Raw genomic sequence first — 17,762 nt, forward strand, 5'->3', positions numbered from 1 at the left:
AACCGAAACCAGCAGCACATCAAAAAACTTATCCACCACGATAAAGTCGGCTTCATCCCTGGGATGCGAGGCTGGTTCAACATATGCAAATCAATAAACATAATCCTCACATAAACAGAACCAAAGACAAAAACCACATGATAATAGATGCAGAAAGGGGCTTTGATAAAATTCAACATCCCTTCATGTTAAAAACTCTCAATAAACTAGGTATTGCTGGAACATATCTCAAAATAAGAATAGCTATTTATGACAAACTCACAGCCAATATCATATTGAATGGGAAAAAGCTGGAAGCATTCCCTTTGAAAACCAACACCAAGGCAAGGATACCCTGTCTCAACACTCCCATTCAACATAGTATCAGAAGTTCTGGCCAGGGCAATCATGCAAGAGAAAGAAATAAAGGGTATTCAGATAGGAGGAGAGGAAGTCTAATTGTCTCTGTTTGCAGATAACATGATTCTAAATTTAGAAAACCCATCATCTCAGCCCCAAAACTCCTTAAGCTGATAAGCAACTTCAGCAAAGTCTCAGGATACAAAATCAATGCGCAAAAATCACAAGCATTCCTTTACACCAACAACAGACAGGCAGAGAGCCAAATCATGAATGAACTCTCATTCACAATCGCTACACAGAGAATAAAATACCTAGGAATACAGCTAACAAGGGATGAGAAGGATCTCTTCAAGGAGAACTACAAACCACTCCTCGAGGAAATAAGAGAGGACACAAACAAATGGAAAAACATTCCATCCTCATGGATAGGAAGACTCAATATCGTGAAATGCCCATACTGCCCAAAGTAATTTATACATTCAATGCTATTCCCACCAAACTACCATTGACACTTTTCACAGAATTAGAAAAAACTACTTTAAATTTAGTCTGAAATCAAAGAAGACCCCGTATAGCCAAGAAAATCCTAAGCAAAAAGAACAAAGCTGGAAGCATCAGGCTAGCTGACATCAAATTATACTACAAGGCTACAGTAACCAAAACAGCATGGTACTGGTACCAAAACAGACATATAGACCAATGAAACAGAACAGAGACCTCAGAAATAGCACCACACATCTACAACCATCTGATCTTCAACAAACCTGACAAAAACAAGCAGTGGGAAAAGGATCTCCTACTCAATAAATGGTGCTGGGAAAACTGACTAGCCATATGCAGAAAACTGAAACTGGACCCCTTCCTTACACCTTATACAAAAATTAACTCAAGATGAATTAAAGACTTAAAAGTAAAACCCAAACCATAAAAACCCTAGAAGAAAATCTAGGCAATACTACTGAGGACATATGCATGGGCAAAGACTGCATGATGAAAATGCCAAAAGCAATTGCAAAAAAGCCAAAATTGACAAATGGGATCTAATTAAACTAAAGAGCTTCTGCGCAGCAAAAGAAATTATCATCACAGTGAACAGGCAACCTACAGAATAAGAGAACATTTTTGCGGTCTACCCATCTGACAAAGGTCTAATATCCAGAATTTACAAAGAACTTAAATAAATATACAAGAAACAAACAAACAACTCCATCAAAAAATGGGCAAAGAATATGAACAGACACTACTCAAAAGAAGACATTTATGCACCCAACAAACATGAACAAAAGCTCAACATCACTGATCATTAGAGAAATGCAAATCAAAACCACAATGAGATACCATCTCGTGTCAGTCAAAATAAAAATATTAAAAAGTCAAGAAACAATAGATGCAGGAAAGGCTGTGGAGAAATAGAAGCGCTTTTACACTGTTGGTGTGAATGTAAATTAGTTCAACCATTGTGGAAGGCAGTGTGGTGATTCCTCAAGGATCTAGAACCAGAAATACCATTTGACCCAGCAATGCCATTACTGGGTATACACCCAGAGGAATATAAATCATTCTACTATAAAGACACATGCACATGTTAAGTTTATTGCAGCACCATTTACAACAGCAAAGTTATGGAACCAACCCAAATGTCCATCAACAATAGACTGAATAAAGGAAACGTGATACATATACACCATGGAATACTACGCAGCCATAAAAAAGAATGAGATCATGTATTCTGCAGGGACATGGATGAAGCTGGAAGCCATCATCCTCAGCAAACTAACACGGGAAGAGAAAACCAAACATTGCATGTTCTCACTCATAAGTGGGAGTTGAACAATGAGAACACATGGACACAGGGAGGGGAACAACACATACCAGGGCCTGTTGGGGGGTGTGGGGTGGGAGGTGAGGGGAGGGAACTTAAAGGATGGGTCAGTAGGTGCAGCAAACCAGCATGGCACATGTTTACCTATGTAACAAACCTGCACCTTCTGCACATGTATCCCAGAACTTAAAGTAAAATAAAATTTTTTAAAAAGGTGTAACTGCTCATGGATTTGAAGGGTCCATATTAGTCAGATATCAGTTCTTTCCAGATATATCTATAATTTAAATGTAATCAAAATGAAAATTCCATCAGGTTCTTTGTAGAAAAAGAGAAAATAATTTTCAAAACATTTAAAAAAAAAACATGTATCTAGAAGATGTAAAGAGCTCTTATAACTCAATAGAAAAGACAACAGAATTTTTTTAGATGAGCAAAAGATTTGAATAGATATTACATAAAACAAAGTATATAAATGTCTATTAAGTCCATGACATCTGCTCAACAGCTTTAGTCATCAGAGAAATGTACATACTATACACCCACAATTAAGGGTTAAAATTAAAAAGAACGACAACACAAGGCACTGACAAGAATGCAGAGTAACTGGAACTTTTAAACATTGCTGATGGAAGTGTAAAACCATACAATCATTTTGGAAAACAGTTTGGTAGCTTCTTATAAAGTTAAACATACAATTAACATAAGACCCAGAAATTTCACTCCTCTGTATTCATCTTAAATAGAAATATATTTGACACAAAGATTGTAAATGTGGACAGTTTTAATTGTAATAGCAGAAACTGGTGGAGAGGAAACAAATTGTGGTATATTCACACAATGTGTGAAAACTCTTCAGAAATAAGAAGGAATAAACCACTGAATCACACAACATGAGGACAAATCTCAAATCATTATGCTGACAGAAAGAAACCATTCATAAGAATACATAGTACATGATGCCACTTTCATGATGTTCTAGAACAAAGAAAACTAACCTATAGTGATAGAATTCGTATCAATGACTGCCAACAATTGGGAGTGAAAGGAACTGACTGAGCAGGTATACAAGAGAACTTTCTAGAGGGTGATGGAAATATTCTGAAACTTGACTGGAGTGTTGGTTACATGGGTATATCCATTTATCAAAACTCACTGAATTGTATACTTAAAGTGGGAACATTTTATTGTAAATAAATTATGACTCTACAATGTTAGTTTTTAAAATATTAGATATATCAACTGGAAATCACTTGGTTTTAACTGAAAAATGTTCTCTGTAACCTTATTTATTCTAGTACTTAGCTTCTTGTCTTCAAAAGCAATGTAAAACTTCACTGTAGCTAAGCCTATGTTAGACTCTTACAAATTCCTAAAGAGTAGAATTAGTTCAATGAGTAATTCTTACAAATAATTCTAGATTTACTTTACCCACATGAATAACGGATTTGCTACTTAGAGCCACATTAATGCTTAGTATAAATCATACTACATGATAAACATGCTCACATATATTTAAATATAAACATATTTGGACTTTAAAAAGTAAGTACATCTTAGGAGATGATCCAATTCTGGGAGTTAGCAAATGGCTAAGTGCTCCCCTCCTTCCACACATAAGGAGAGAAATCATTCATCAGCTGTGTGAGTCTGTTACCAGTGCCACATGTGAGGACAGACCACAGCACAGTGAGATGAGGCAGAGGAAATGCCTACAACAGCATTGGCTAGATCAGGTTTTCTTCCTTCTTCCAGCCACCTGGAAAAATGTTCACAGAGAGTTATAGTGGTTACAAGACCAAAACTTGGAATCAAAAGAACTAAATAATGCAAATAACCCAATTAATCTGATAATATCTATTACTGCAGAAGTAGTGTTAGAGGTAGTTTATTTATTTATTTATTTATTTATTTATTTATTTAGAGACTGAGTCTGGCTCTGTCGCCCAGGCTGGAGTGCAGTGGCCGGATCTCAGCTCACTGCAAGCTCCGCCTCCCGGGTTCACGCCATTCTCCTGCCTCAGCCTCCCGAGTAGCTGGGACCACAGGCGCCCGCCACTTCGCCCGGCTAGTTTTTTGTATTTTTTAGTAGAGACGGAGTTTCACCATGTTAGCCAGGATGGTCTCGATCTCCTGACCTCGTGATCCGCCCGTCTCGGCCTCCCGAAGTGCTGGGATTACAGGCTTGAGCCACCGCGCCCGGCCGAGGTAGTTTATTAAAGAGGCATTTTTTTCAATCATTCCACTCATCATATCCTGCATTTCAAAAGTATTATCTTAAAAAGGAAAATAAAAAAAATACTTTTTAGAGCATAAAACATAACAGGTTGAAGTGGTTTTCAAAAAGCTACTTCCAGTGTTCTTCAGCTTTCTATTATGGCAGCAGCATCTTGTGCTGAAGACACTGGCTCATTTGGACACACGGTCAGCATGCATAAATACATCTCCATGATGATCAAGTTACTGCCATGTGCAGGACCGCTTGCAAGTAAGATGAAGAGAGCTACCTTAGTGTTAGCAGCAAAGCTTCGAGGTCTGTACTACTCAAACCACTCCTAAGGGTAGGGCCAATGCACAGTTTGAACATACCAGGTAATGTTAAAGATTCACCAGTTTTCCCCTTGGAATTAATTCTAACAAAATCTTCCAGGATAAATTAAAAATAAATTTCTCTCCCCATTTACTCTTCATTATTTTTAGCCTCGAAAGGCTCATATACTGTTCCAATGAAACAAGAATTGGCTCTGAACCAAAACCAAAAAGAAGGGAAGAAAATCCAGAGTATTCTATGATGCCCTGTAAGTATTAGCGTGTGGCTTCCACATGAAAGTTGTCAAACTGTGCAAATTCAAAGGAGTGAGTTCCAATTGCAGCCCAGCCATTCTTCGGAAAATTCACAGGGATGTCTGTCCACAGAGACTTGTCATTCAGCATGCCAGAGGCAAAACGACCCTGGAGTAGAAAGAAACACATTCCTTGAAACCATATGAAAATGGTCCTCTGAAGTCTGTTTCTTGATCATGTATGGCCCACTACTTAGTGGAGCAAATGTACTTCTCACTCAAGACTTAACCACAGCAAAACACAAATCCACAAGTTTGAGCAAAAGTTTAAAATAAAGAAGAAAACTCCGGCAAGAAATTCTTACCTACCTACTTAAATTGTTCCCAATGTACAAGGAATACCTCAATATTTCCTGTGCTCCATGAAAATGTAAAACCAACAAAAATGCAAAACTTTTCATGCATTATTATAAAGTTTTAGACAAAAGCTCATTAAAATAAAAAAAAACATTATTTATAAGTAGTCACACGTACAAGTGTTATGGCTAACAGCCACCAACTCTTCAGACATGACTCTGCTGGAGCCAAAACATCTGCTTCTACCTCATTGCTTCTCTAAGGTTTTCATTAAGCAGCCTCTGCCCAGCCAGAAGAAAAATAATTAACCTTTGCTTTTGTGTTGTGTTGCCATGAACAGAATATCACTTCAAAGCCATATGAAGCTCCTACCCTTAAGCTGAAAAAACAGTAACCATCAGTTAAAGTGATGATGGAGTAGGGTGCAGTGGGTAGAAGAAGGGAGGCATCTATAAGGTGTTACTTACTGGTTACTGACAGTGAAAGAAAAAATTACACCTTCCTCAGAAGCTTGCCATTCTACTTAGCTCAGTGCCTGGCACATGGTAAACAATAAATCTCAGCTCTTATTATCTTTATGATAATACATTTATGAGCATATATTCACAGCATACTAACTACAGCCAATCATTTAAAACTAGCTACTCTCAAAAGGTAAAGAGCTCAAAATTCAAAGCATTGGGCCAAGAACCAGAATAAATCTGCTTTTAAGTCTTGGAAGGATCATGTAATGGACTTTAATGTAGTTCTTTTTATTTTATGCATGGAAACACTGAGGCTTAATAGATTAAAACTCAAAGTCACAGATTTTTGCTCCAAGTCACTTAGCTCCAAATTCAGAGCCACATTCCTGTTACTACAGACTTGCACAGCTATCTTCAGCTCTAGAAGTGCTTACTGAACATCTGCTGCTGCCATCAAACACTCAGTATTAACATTGAGCCAAGGGACTCATATCACAAATCCCATTAAGCACAAAACCTGTCTAAGAGGACCTCATCTCTCCTGCCTCCCCAGGCTTCAGCCACCCCAGCCTCCAGGCTGCTCTTCACACAATGTCAGCTACACTTGCCTTTTGAACCAGCCATGTGGTCTGCTCAAATTGTTCTTCCCATCATTCAGGTCTGTACTCAAGTACCACCCACTCAGTGAGGTCTTTCCTCACCTCCCTGGTTAGAGAATCAGGGTAACAGAGCTACTTTATCTTATGACTATATTTTTTCTTCATAATCATAAACTTATTTACAAGCTTTCTATCTCAGGATAGCGCTCAGCAAACTATGACCTACATGCCAATGACCTTTTTTTTTTCATAAACAAAATCTTATTGAAACACAACCACATCCATTCATCTACATATTGTCTACAGCTTTTTTCTCACAACAGCAGCAGAATTGGGTGGTGCCAGCAGAGACCACATGGCCCACAAAGCCTAAAATATTTACTCTCTGGCCCTTTACAGAAAAAGTTGCCAACTCCTGTCCTAGAAGAATATATGCTCTAAGAGAGCAGGAATCTTGTCTATTTCATTCACTACTGTATCCCTAGGACTTAGTAGAGTGCACATAGCAGGGGCTTAATAAAAATGTGTTGAATGTAAGAATGTAACACATTTAACCCTCAAGACAACCTCACAGAAGTTATCTGCATTTTACAGATAAGGAAACGGATACTCAAAGAGGTGGAATAACTTGCTAGAAGTCTCAGTATGTGTTAGTGAGGAAATATTAATGCTGTTCTTCTGGTTCCAAACACTCCTACTCATAAGAATATTAACTTGACTCATTAAGTGCTTACCACATATCAGGTACTATATATATATATATTTTTTTCTCATTGAATCTTCATAAGAAAAGTGTTCTTCATGATACAATGGATGGGAAAATTGAAGCTGCCCAATATAAAATACTTGCAAGTAGAATACAGTACACTTCAAAGTCCATTGTGCAACAGAGCTGGGACACGTCACCTGACAAGTGCTGAGAAGAATTCAACAGGTGGCTGACAGTGACAAAATCCTCACATTAGCTGAAATTTGGAATATGGGCAACATAGAAGATGATGTTTTGTTTTTTTTCATTTATGCAAAGAAGATTTATATGTCAAATACTGTTTAATGCACTGGGAATTTAAGACGAACAAGAAGACAAGGTCCCTGCTCTTATGGAGCTTATATCCTAGTAGGAGGAGATGGACAGACACGCACACACACACAAAATGAGAGCTAAAGGATAAGCAGCATGTAAAAATTAAGCCAGGTCAAAGTGACAACGGGTGCCTGACAGACTACTTTACTGCCGATAGTTGGAGAAGACCCTCAGAGTATGTGGCAAAAGTTGAGATTCAAGAGGAAGCAGAATGCCCATAGTTGAAGAAACACAAAATAATAGGAGTAGGGGAGTGAAGTGGGTGCAAACCGGCAAAGTCTTATCCATCCTAGTAGCAAGACAAGAGCCAATTTCTAAAAGTAGTGAATCACATTATATTAAAGACACACCAGAAAAAACAGCCAGAATAGTGAGGAGTGGCTGTATCAGAAGTACAGAACACAGAATGGGGGTCAAGAAGAAGGAACAGGATGTGAGGCAGCTGTTTTCAGTAAGTCCTGTTGACATTTTAACCAGGTATGCAAAGTACCTGAAGAAAATTAAGAAAATCTTTTAAATCTCATTCACGATTTCAAAAAAACTCATAAAGTTACTAAAACAAACTTAATCAAAGGTGTGCAAAAATAAAACTGAAGGACCTAGTGGCAAATCTTAATAAATGGTGAAATACAGCATGCTTTTGTTCCTATGTTCTCTCATGGGGAAACACATTATTATTTTAAAAAATGTAATTTTTTCCCAAATTGATGTATAAATTTAATGTAATACCAGCACCATTTTTCAAATAATTGAAAGTTTGTTTTTTTAAAGTCAAATCGAATAATATATATAGTGAAATAGCAAAGATAATTTTGAAAAAGAAACAATGAGCAAGTTGCCCCACCAGATATCCATTCATGCATTTACCAAGTATTATTTGGACTCTTGCTCTGCCTGGCTGTCAGGCACTTTTCTAGGTGCTACAGAGCCAGCAGTGAGGAATATGGAGAAAGGCCTGTCACTAAAGGAGCTATGTGCTAGTGAAGGGAGTAGGAAAACACATTAACAATCAACAGAATATGTGTGACGTCACTTGGGATAAAACCTTTAGAGAAAAAAAAAGCAACAGAAAGGAGTTAGAGAGTGAGATGGGGCTATGTTTTCTATCAAGTGGTCAGGTAAGAAAACTCTGAAGGAAGCAAGGGAGTAACTATCATCAAAGCCTTTAGAATGTTAACACCAATTAAAAGTGTGATTTCGGATAATAATAGACAATACGGAGAACAGAAAAAAGCTCAGAAACAAGTATATGCATATATGCTGATTTGTTACATCAAAAAGGTAGCCTTTAAATTATGGGCAAAAGGATAGTCTATTGTAATAAATGATGGCTATCCATTTTTAAAAAAATTATATTCAATACTTCCCCTTAAAATTCACAAATAAATTTCTGATGTATTAAAAACTTACACATAAAAATAAATCCTAAACTTTTTTTAGTTTGGGGTAAAAATGTTCCTAACCTTGAGAAACAAGAAGGCCTTATTTAAAACATGAAACATAAAGGCAATGAATAAAAAGTGAAACATTTGACAGTATCAAAATATAAAACTTATAGTCATCAAAAATACCATAAGCAAAATTAAAATACACAAGATGGGAAAGCATAGTTGTGACATATGTAACAGACAATGGGTTACTATCCAGAATACATATTAAATTCACACAAATTTGCCAGAAAAAGACAACACGATAGAAAAATGAAGAAAGAAAGTGAACAGGCAATTCAGAGAAGAGAAAATACAAATAGCCAATAAACATTACATGTGCAAGCTCCCTAATTATCAAGGAAATACAAATCATATCTATGAGTTTGGAAAAAATCTTCAAATTCAATAATAGTGAATATTATTATAATTGCTATAAAATGGCTACATTTTGGCTAGTGTAGTATAGTTAAATAATCTATGCTACATCCAAACAAATCTTCAATATACATTATTATTAATGCTAAAAAAATTAGTGCTGTCATTTTGGTGGTTGAGAGGAGAGAATAAATTCCAAAGTTATTGGAATCTGATTTTTAATTTCTATTGCACCCTAAACAAAACTGTGAGGGAGCTATCTTGGGAGAGACCAGCACATTATAAACAAAAATTTCTCTGCACAGCATCCCTTGGAAGCACTGTCAAGCAGTAACTCATGATCACCCAGTGATTCTGAGGAATATTTTTATATTTCTATTATATTAAAATTAATCTGATATTTTGTCTGACAAAAAATATTCATGGAAACCAATTTCTAAAAAACTATGCTTATAATTGAAAAGCAAATTATTCTTAACCATCAAACATAAATGTATATGACTTTGCTTACATCTATAAGCTCCATGTATAGTCTTGGTTCAAGCAAACTTGAAAAAATAGTTCAATTGTTGACTTTATCAATTATGCCTCAGTTTAAAAAACAAAATCAAATTTTTAAAAAAATAGTGACCTGATAAAGTCAACTGCTGATGGTTCTCACGTAGGTTACCCTCACACACATAGCCACCCTAGGGATGAGTGGCTTCCCAGCATCACGGCAGATTCCTTGTCTCTCTTCATTATATGTCACAATTTCCCCCTCCTATTTTATAACAGAAAATTCTAGAAAGGCACAACAAAAGAATATTTTACCTCCAGATCCTCCAATCAGCAATACCTACCTTAATAGTTAATGTGAGTGTATACCATGTTTTTGCTGTAACTTCAACATGTCCTAAAGCATATATAATCCATCCAGCTGCAACACAAAAAGATTATCCTAATAGATATAATTTTGAGATCTCAATCACAGAGTCATTTAATTCAGTGGGGTTCTCAAGTGTCATCTGTATGTAGTAAAGTCAGCCTCAATAGAGAGCTGTCCCTTCATTCCCAGATCTACAACTGAGTTAAGCCAAAACATTTTTCATTTAGCCATGCATTTAATAGCATATACTGAGATCCTACTCTAAGCTGTATATCATATGTGAGTTCACAACAGAACCAGTGAAATATACTTAAAAGCCAGTGACAGTATGAGGTGTTAGCATCTATAGTTCAAGTACATATTTATACATGACTGGATTGAATACGGAAGACAAGAGAGAGATAATATAAAATTTCCAACCAGTCAAATTGGTTACATGGTAATAGTATTCACTCAGAGGGAGAAAATAATAAGTTAATTTCTAGAATTACTGTTATTTGAATGCCTATGAGAACCCCAGCATAAAATTTCAAGTAGACAGTTTAAAACAGACAGTGGGGACTGCAGACACAGATTTAAATTCCTACTTCCAGTTTTGCCACTAACTAGCTTTGAGTCATTAGGCAAGTCAATTAACCTCACTGGTTCTCTGTTTTTTATTTCAATATCACTGAGGTAACTTCAGATTGGTAATGTTATGAATATATAACTCTTGTTCTAATATCCTTACTACCTACTTCCTCTTTAATTTTTATTTTATTTATGGAGTCAAAGCAAAGAGCAGCAAACTATAAAAGAGATATTTTTAAATTAAGGTAAGAGGAAAATCAAGAGACTGAGAATCAAGAAAAGTCACCACTAGTAAGGTCTAGTTTCAAAGGAGTGGTGTGTACCAAAACCAATCTGAAGTGGACACAGTTCAATCTGAACATATTTGAAGCACCTATTCTGGATAAAATATCATCCTACCTAACACAAGGGCTGTAAAGATGACTGAGAAAAATCAAGCTATTTTCCATTCTATTTTCCATTTCTATGAGATTTTTCCATTTTAAGCAGATCAGTCCCTCTCCCTATATTTCTATAAGTACAGCAGCAACATTCTTATACTCCTGCTTTTATTTATGGTGCCTCCTGAGCATTCTCCCCCTACCACCACTACCTCAGATGGTTTTGATACTATCTATGCAAATCCTATCCTCACAGCCCAGTTCAACCTCACAATACCCTAAAAAGCTTTGTACAATTGTTTTCCCTTCCACAGAGTTGCCCCCATCTCTAGGAATTAAATAACTTTCTATAATTGTAAACTATTTGGTATTTGCTTACATCTCTTCCCAATTAGCTGTCCAAACACCTTGGGATGAACTTTTTTATCACTCCCACAAATAACAAGTAGGTGCTCAAAGTAACATAGCCTATAAGTCATATGGTATTTAAAAAAAAAAAAGTCACTTACCTAAATCCCCTGTAACCCTGTAAGATCCATTTGCAAAAATCCAGAAGAAAATTCCTCTGGCACTTCTAATCAAAATACCACCTTTATTTACTCTTCCTGCAATGAACACACCTCCTGTGTCAGGAGTCTCTATGTAAACATCACATTTTATAGTCAGATTCGTCCTGCAAAATAAAACGGTTGACTAATACTCTTAAAATATGCCCTTTGTAACATAGTACAGATATGTCATTTCACAGCACATGCCTCCAAACTTCTAATTGAGGTGAGAATGTGATTTGCTAAGTCTGAGCCTGTAGCAGAGATGGGCTTCAAGAATCTTTATTGACAACAGTTTTAAATGTTACATGACTTAAGTCATTTCATTGCCTATTTAAATGATTACTGGACAATAATAGTTATGATTTTTAAGTTTCCTGAGAAAATATTTTTTTCTACAATAAAACAACTTCTCATCTTAAGAATACAATATTTTTAAAAGCCACTATTGTCTATGAACAAATAAAAAGTAAAAAGTTCCACACAATTCTGAGGGAAAATGTTTATTCAAATTTCCAGCAACAAAGAGAGGTAATTAAGGCAATGCTAGGAGCCTCTGGGAGAACATAAGCTATTCCAGGGCAAATTTTTACATTTAAATCCAACAAAACTTTAAAACTCCAGAAGAAAAGATCTAAAATTATTTCTCTGCAAAGACCGCAGAGTTGACTCTCTAGGAGGGCTTCTCACACCTGAACAGCACAGAAATCACCAGGAGGGCTTCTTAAACTCAGTTCACTGGTCCTACCCCACAGCGTGAGTCAGTAAATCTGGGGCAGCCCCTTGAATTTGCATGTCTAACAAATTCCCAGGTGATGCTGATGCTGCTTACCCAGGAATGCCACTTTGAGGACCATTTTCCCCTATGAAGTATCTGTCTATAAGGAAGCAATAAAATCCTGGTTCTAGGCTCACTGATCCACAGCAGTCTATCAAAGATGGGAAAAAGATTCAGCTGTCTAGGGACTGAGCTTTTACAGTGAGCTCTCCTCCAGGTTTCCTCTTACAAATGCTACCAGGTACAACACTTTCCTTCTGGGATGCTACAACCACCCCAAACCAACATGATCTCTGAAAATATTTTACTTCCTACTCAGTATCTATCTGCAAGTAGGAAGAAAAAAGAAAGCCTGCACACAAATCAAGCAACATATCTCACATAAGACTGGAAACACCAATAAATCTATTCCAGAAATGGGTTGAGGGGAATGAGATCTAGAATTATATGGCTTTTACATTTGTATCTTATCAGTGAATTTTGCACAGTGAAATTTTACTATGTAAAGGAAAATATTACAAAAGTACCTACATCAGGTACACAGGGAGGACAATCCACACTTAATTATCTAAGCAGAGCTGGGCTACTTTACAGGAAGATCAAATGCTGAGTAACTCAAGCCCAGTCTCTCTTGCATGTCCTCTGACATCAGAGGGAGTTTTCTCTCCATAGATTATCACCAGCATGAAACCACTAGCAATCAACACTGGTTCTTCTATCCCTTACCTGCTTTCTGGTTCATCATAAGTTTGAAAGTGCTACAAATACTATCAGCACCATAAAATTATTCCATTTAGAGTTGGAATGAGAGAAGATCAAACTTTTTCCTTTTTTATATACCACATTCCAGAAAAAGTGATTCTTGTATCAGAACTTGCCAGGCAATTTCATAGATAATGAATGAAATAGAATAAAAGTGTGGTTTATTCTTCCACAGCCACAATCTCTCAGGAGTGCTGAAAGAACAAAAACTAGCCAATATATAAGGCAAATCTGATCAGAGAGAGAGTTCAGCTGTGTGCAGGTAAAGGTAATTTTGTGATTGTCTTTAAAGAATTCCAACCAATGCTCACTATCAAGATAGAAGTAGCCAGTTACACTACAATCCACCCAGTATAATCAAATTACTCTGCTGGTAAATAACTAAATCTAGGTATAAGAGAGGAAGTTCTACTCAAAACACAACTCTAAAAACTGTGAGTAATGTGCACACATTGAGAGCAGATTTACTAAAATAGCACTACAGATAAACTAGACAAATTTCCCATTTCCTACCTTTAGGAAGAAGACGATTAAAATGAGGCTGTGAGATATACTCCAAAGAGAATGGGCTAGTGAGTCATACAGACCCGGCTTCTAGCCCTGGTTCTGCCATTTACCAGTGATATCTTGGGTAAATCTTACTCCAAAGATGCGGTTTCTCAGTCTGCAAGGTGGGTGCGATGATATCTCCACCATAAAGTGGTTATGTGGGAAATCCATCAAAGTGCCTACTATTATCCAATTTTTATTCCCTCCTTTTCCTACAATAAGTGGGCACAGCAGCCAGACAACAGAAATGAACAAGGGATTTGTGTGGATCTCTGAGCAGATCTGGCTGCCTCAAATAGAGGGTAGAATACTGGAAAATAATCCATAATAGATGAGACCAAATTATAAAGGGTCTTGGAAATCAGGCCTAGAAGTGGAAAACACAGGTAGCAGGGGAGAGTCACTGCATCTTCCTGAGCAGGGGAATAACATGATGAAAACAGGGATTCAGAAAGATGAAGGCAGTCCTTTCTTGACACGCATAATTGCGACTTCCTGGTTCCTTTCCTTTCAGAATGTGTCACTCTCTTCCTCTTCTACACGCTTCCCCATCCCTCATCCCCACCTCCTTATCCACTGCAATAGATCCTAGTAAAAATTGAGTATTGCTACTTAAATTGTGTAAAATCTTCAAATATATGAAGATGTGGGGGAGTAAATCTTTGAATGGTGCTATATCTCATTTCTATACTACAATTAAGGGGCTTCTCAATCTTTCTGGAGTCCCAGCCAGAAATAAGATTGAGTTTGAGTTTAGAAAGAGCCCTCTATAGTATTCAAGTGCATAGGGTATAGGGGACATCACAGAAAAAAAAGTTTCCTATATGGTGACTTCAAAACTGGAGATCAAAACAATGGGACCCATGCCTTGGATACTTAAACCCAGCCACTGGACTTACAATAAGACCATCGTCACAAATGAGGATGCCACGAACTCCACTGCCATAATCGGAAAATCTAGGTAAAGTTTCCTCCTCAGAGACAATGGCACAAGCAGAAATTCTGCTGTGTAAAAACACAAGCCACAAATGTCATCCTAAATTAGGAAAGAATGCTTCACTGCACCTCAATAACTCTTCCTAGTGTTATAAGAGTTCCAGGGGCTCTGGATAACTGAAAGTTTCTTGAGACTTATGTCGGAGCTTGGAACTAGAATCAGGATTTCTAACGGGGAGTAAGGCACTTCAGGAGGGATAAACACTTCCTGCACACTCCACAGACAAGCAATTCAAGGCCCTTTTCAGAATTCTTTTCTCTTCCCTCTCCAGTTTCTAAGCTTTGGATATGGCTTTTTGGTGGCTTGTTATTCTTAGTAGTAGCTCTAAACCTGGAATGTTTGTTTGTTTTTATCCCGCAGTGGAATCATACTAGTTATAGGAAAAAATGAAAAAGAAACACGTAAGACAGGTATAATAAGTCAGCACATAGAAATTCTGTAACTAAACTTAGTTTGGCATTATATTTCATGTGAATAATATAACTTGTCTCTTTACCAGATGACTAAATAAAAAGTTAAATTCACTAGGCAACTAAAGCTGATTTGCTTTTTACCATTGCCATCTAGGGTCACCTAGTAAATAGATTTTTTAGTGACTAAGATGGTGTAATTCTATGATTGGTCCACCAGATGGCAACACCAGATCAACAAATCAACTCTCCAGCAAAACAAAAACTTAAAAACACCTCACAAATCCGTCTGTTTATAAATAAATATTAAATTATAATTGGTTCCAAAAGTCCTCAGTTTTTATACTGAAATAAAATTGTTCTTGTAATAATCACTATTAAATAGGGCAAAGATGAGGGAAGGACACTGAGGCAGCAAAACAATGTGCAGCTTTGTGGTCATCATCATAATATTCAACAACCCTTAATATTACATATTACACATCTATTAGGTTTTTGAACAAGGAGGACTACTGAAAGCTCTTCACTTCAAAATGTACCTGACAATATTACAAGGGTATTTCAGCCAGATCCACATTGAGAACATCAATCTTACCAGTTGTAGTCTCCTATAATACTGATTGTGTTGGATGCATCGGCAGCCCACGTAATGGGTCTCTGGTTGAGAACTTGGCGTAGCGTGAAGTGATGCTCACCAGGGTCTTCCATATTTGTAAAATATTCAAATACACCAGTTTGATCAGCAAAGTTTGGAGCTTCACTAAAAAATGGGTAATCTGTTCAGAACATAAGAAATTCTCTGTTTAGTATCAAATCCTTCAGAAGTTCTCCTTGCTGATATTTTACAGTATGTCTGAAACACTTCTGAGAGTTTTTAATAAATAAATAACATCTAAACCAAAGTTTAGGGCCTACATCTATAAAGATATATTAATTTTTGTATCATCATTACTAAATATCAAGATGATAAATTTGACATATAGATGCTGCATAGTACTTAATCCAGGCATCTGGTGTAGAGGAAAAGTCATGAGTTCTGAAGTAAGTATGACCTAGGTTCAAATTCCAGCTCAGTATGTTGCCCTGAACAAGTTATTTAACTGCCCTGCATCTAAAGTTTCTTCATTTCTAGGTTTGCAGGAGGACAAGAGAATTAAAGAAAAGATAAAGTGTACATAAGCCAGCATCTGGCAAGGGCTCAATAAGGGATAGCTTTATTATTTCTAATATCTGTCAAGCAAGGTTCCAAATCATGGGTCACAATCACCTGCCAAAAGAGCGTAAGAAAAGCTTATTATATGAAGCATAAAATTTACAAATTTTCTTCTACTTCTAAACTGCAGCAAAAACCAGTTTGGGGCCCAAGATATCAATCCCTTTTTAGTTTTACTAAATTAAATTTTAGTCTTAACAATAATGAATGCTGTAGAGGAGAAATTTTAGTTGTAATATCTTACAGCTCTTATACCTCATGCTTTTCTAAATGTTTTTGCATTCATTACCTCATTTGAGACATTTAGAACCCTAACAAGTATCTTCAGAGCCTAGTTTATAATATTTAACTTTAGTTTTAAATTTATATTGTAGCTCATAAAGTATTACATTTTATATCTGAAGGTTTGGAATTGCCTCTTGGTCTTCAGGGTCACAAAATATTGGTCTTGGTGCTGGCAGTTCTTCAATCTCATTAACTAGGCCATATCCCACACAAATTCCTCACTTACTGAAGGCAAAAGTCACCTTTGCTAACAGAGAACCAACCAAGCAACAGATTTGAAAGACCTATGTTTCACAAAATTAATGGGTTTATCTAAGAGGCCATTTCAAAGAGCTGGAGAAAAACAAACCACCAAGCTTCCCCTGAGGGTCACTGTTGTCTGTATTATAGTTGAGAGGACTCCACTACACAGTCCAAAAGGCCTTCTACTCCAGCCAACTAGATCATTTCCCGAGAAAGAAAGGTGAGACCCTGCAGCAGTGACTGGGAAAGGGTGATAGGAGTGTCCACCTTTGGTGGAACAAGCAGCTCTGCAGCAAACAGGAGGTTCAAGTGATGCTCCAGCAATGCCAGTTCCCTCCCTATTACTCTCCTGCTACAGACTGTAGGAGCAGATTACAAAGCCACCTGACCCTGTCTGTGAGACCCATAAACCTATTGAACACTACCAACTAGTCAACAAATTTTGTTACTTACTGACTAGGAATATAACTACAGTGACCATATCTTCTAACTGTTTTCCAAGTGGTTTTCCTAAATCACCTATAACCAAAAACTTTTCTAAGAACTTTAGGATAGATTTTCCTAGAAAATCAAGAGAGCTCAATAAAAATCTCGGAGGCACAGGATAGTATATGAGTTGGATCACCCAATGACAACATAACTGCCCATAAGCACTCAGTTCACTAGCACTGCGGAAAGACACATATAAATGTGTCTTAACCTCCACACAGAAGGAAGATGTCAGTAATGGCTAACGGGGCAGTAGCAAAGTTACAAAGTTTAAGTTTCACCAAAAGCAAATTAGAATTATAACTTTCATTCTAACAATGAACTCTATATTTTTTTCTGAAACTGAAAAATACAGGGTCCTCAAATTTAGATTTACCATAAAGTAATATAAAAAATTAGCCCTCCTTTTACCAC

At 36.8% G+C, this 17,762-nt stretch overlaps 1 protein-coding gene across 6 annotated transcripts in view; it reads right to left on the reverse strand.

The window, feature by feature from the left end:
- Positions 1-1,913: 1,913 nt before the first annotated feature.
- The window catches only part of GALC (galactosylceramidase), a 58,008-nt gene continuing 42,159 nt past the window's right edge, over positions 1,914-17,762 (reverse strand). For all 6 annotated transcript variants that reach the window (XM_005561964.5, XM_065549182.2, XM_065549181.2 and 3 more), the window contains exons 14-17: positions 15,714-15,894; positions 11,584-11,747; positions 10,099-10,175; positions 1,914-5,116 (exon numbers count right to left, since the gene is read on the reverse strand). In XM_005561964.5, coding sequence (XP_005562021.3) covers positions 4,970-5,116; positions 10,099-10,175; positions 11,584-11,747; positions 15,714-15,894 — 569 coding nt within the window. In that variant the 3' untranslated portion in view covers positions 1,914-4,969. The remainder of the gene's footprint in view (positions 5,117-10,098; positions 10,176-11,583; positions 11,748-15,713; positions 15,895-17,762) is intronic.

This window comes from Macaca fascicularis, chromosome 7 (genome assembly GCF_037993035.2).
Source record: "Macaca fascicularis isolate 582-1 chromosome 7, T2T-MFA8v1.1".
Lineage (NCBI taxonomy): Eukaryota > Metazoa > Chordata > Mammalia > Primates > Cercopithecidae > Macaca > Macaca fascicularis.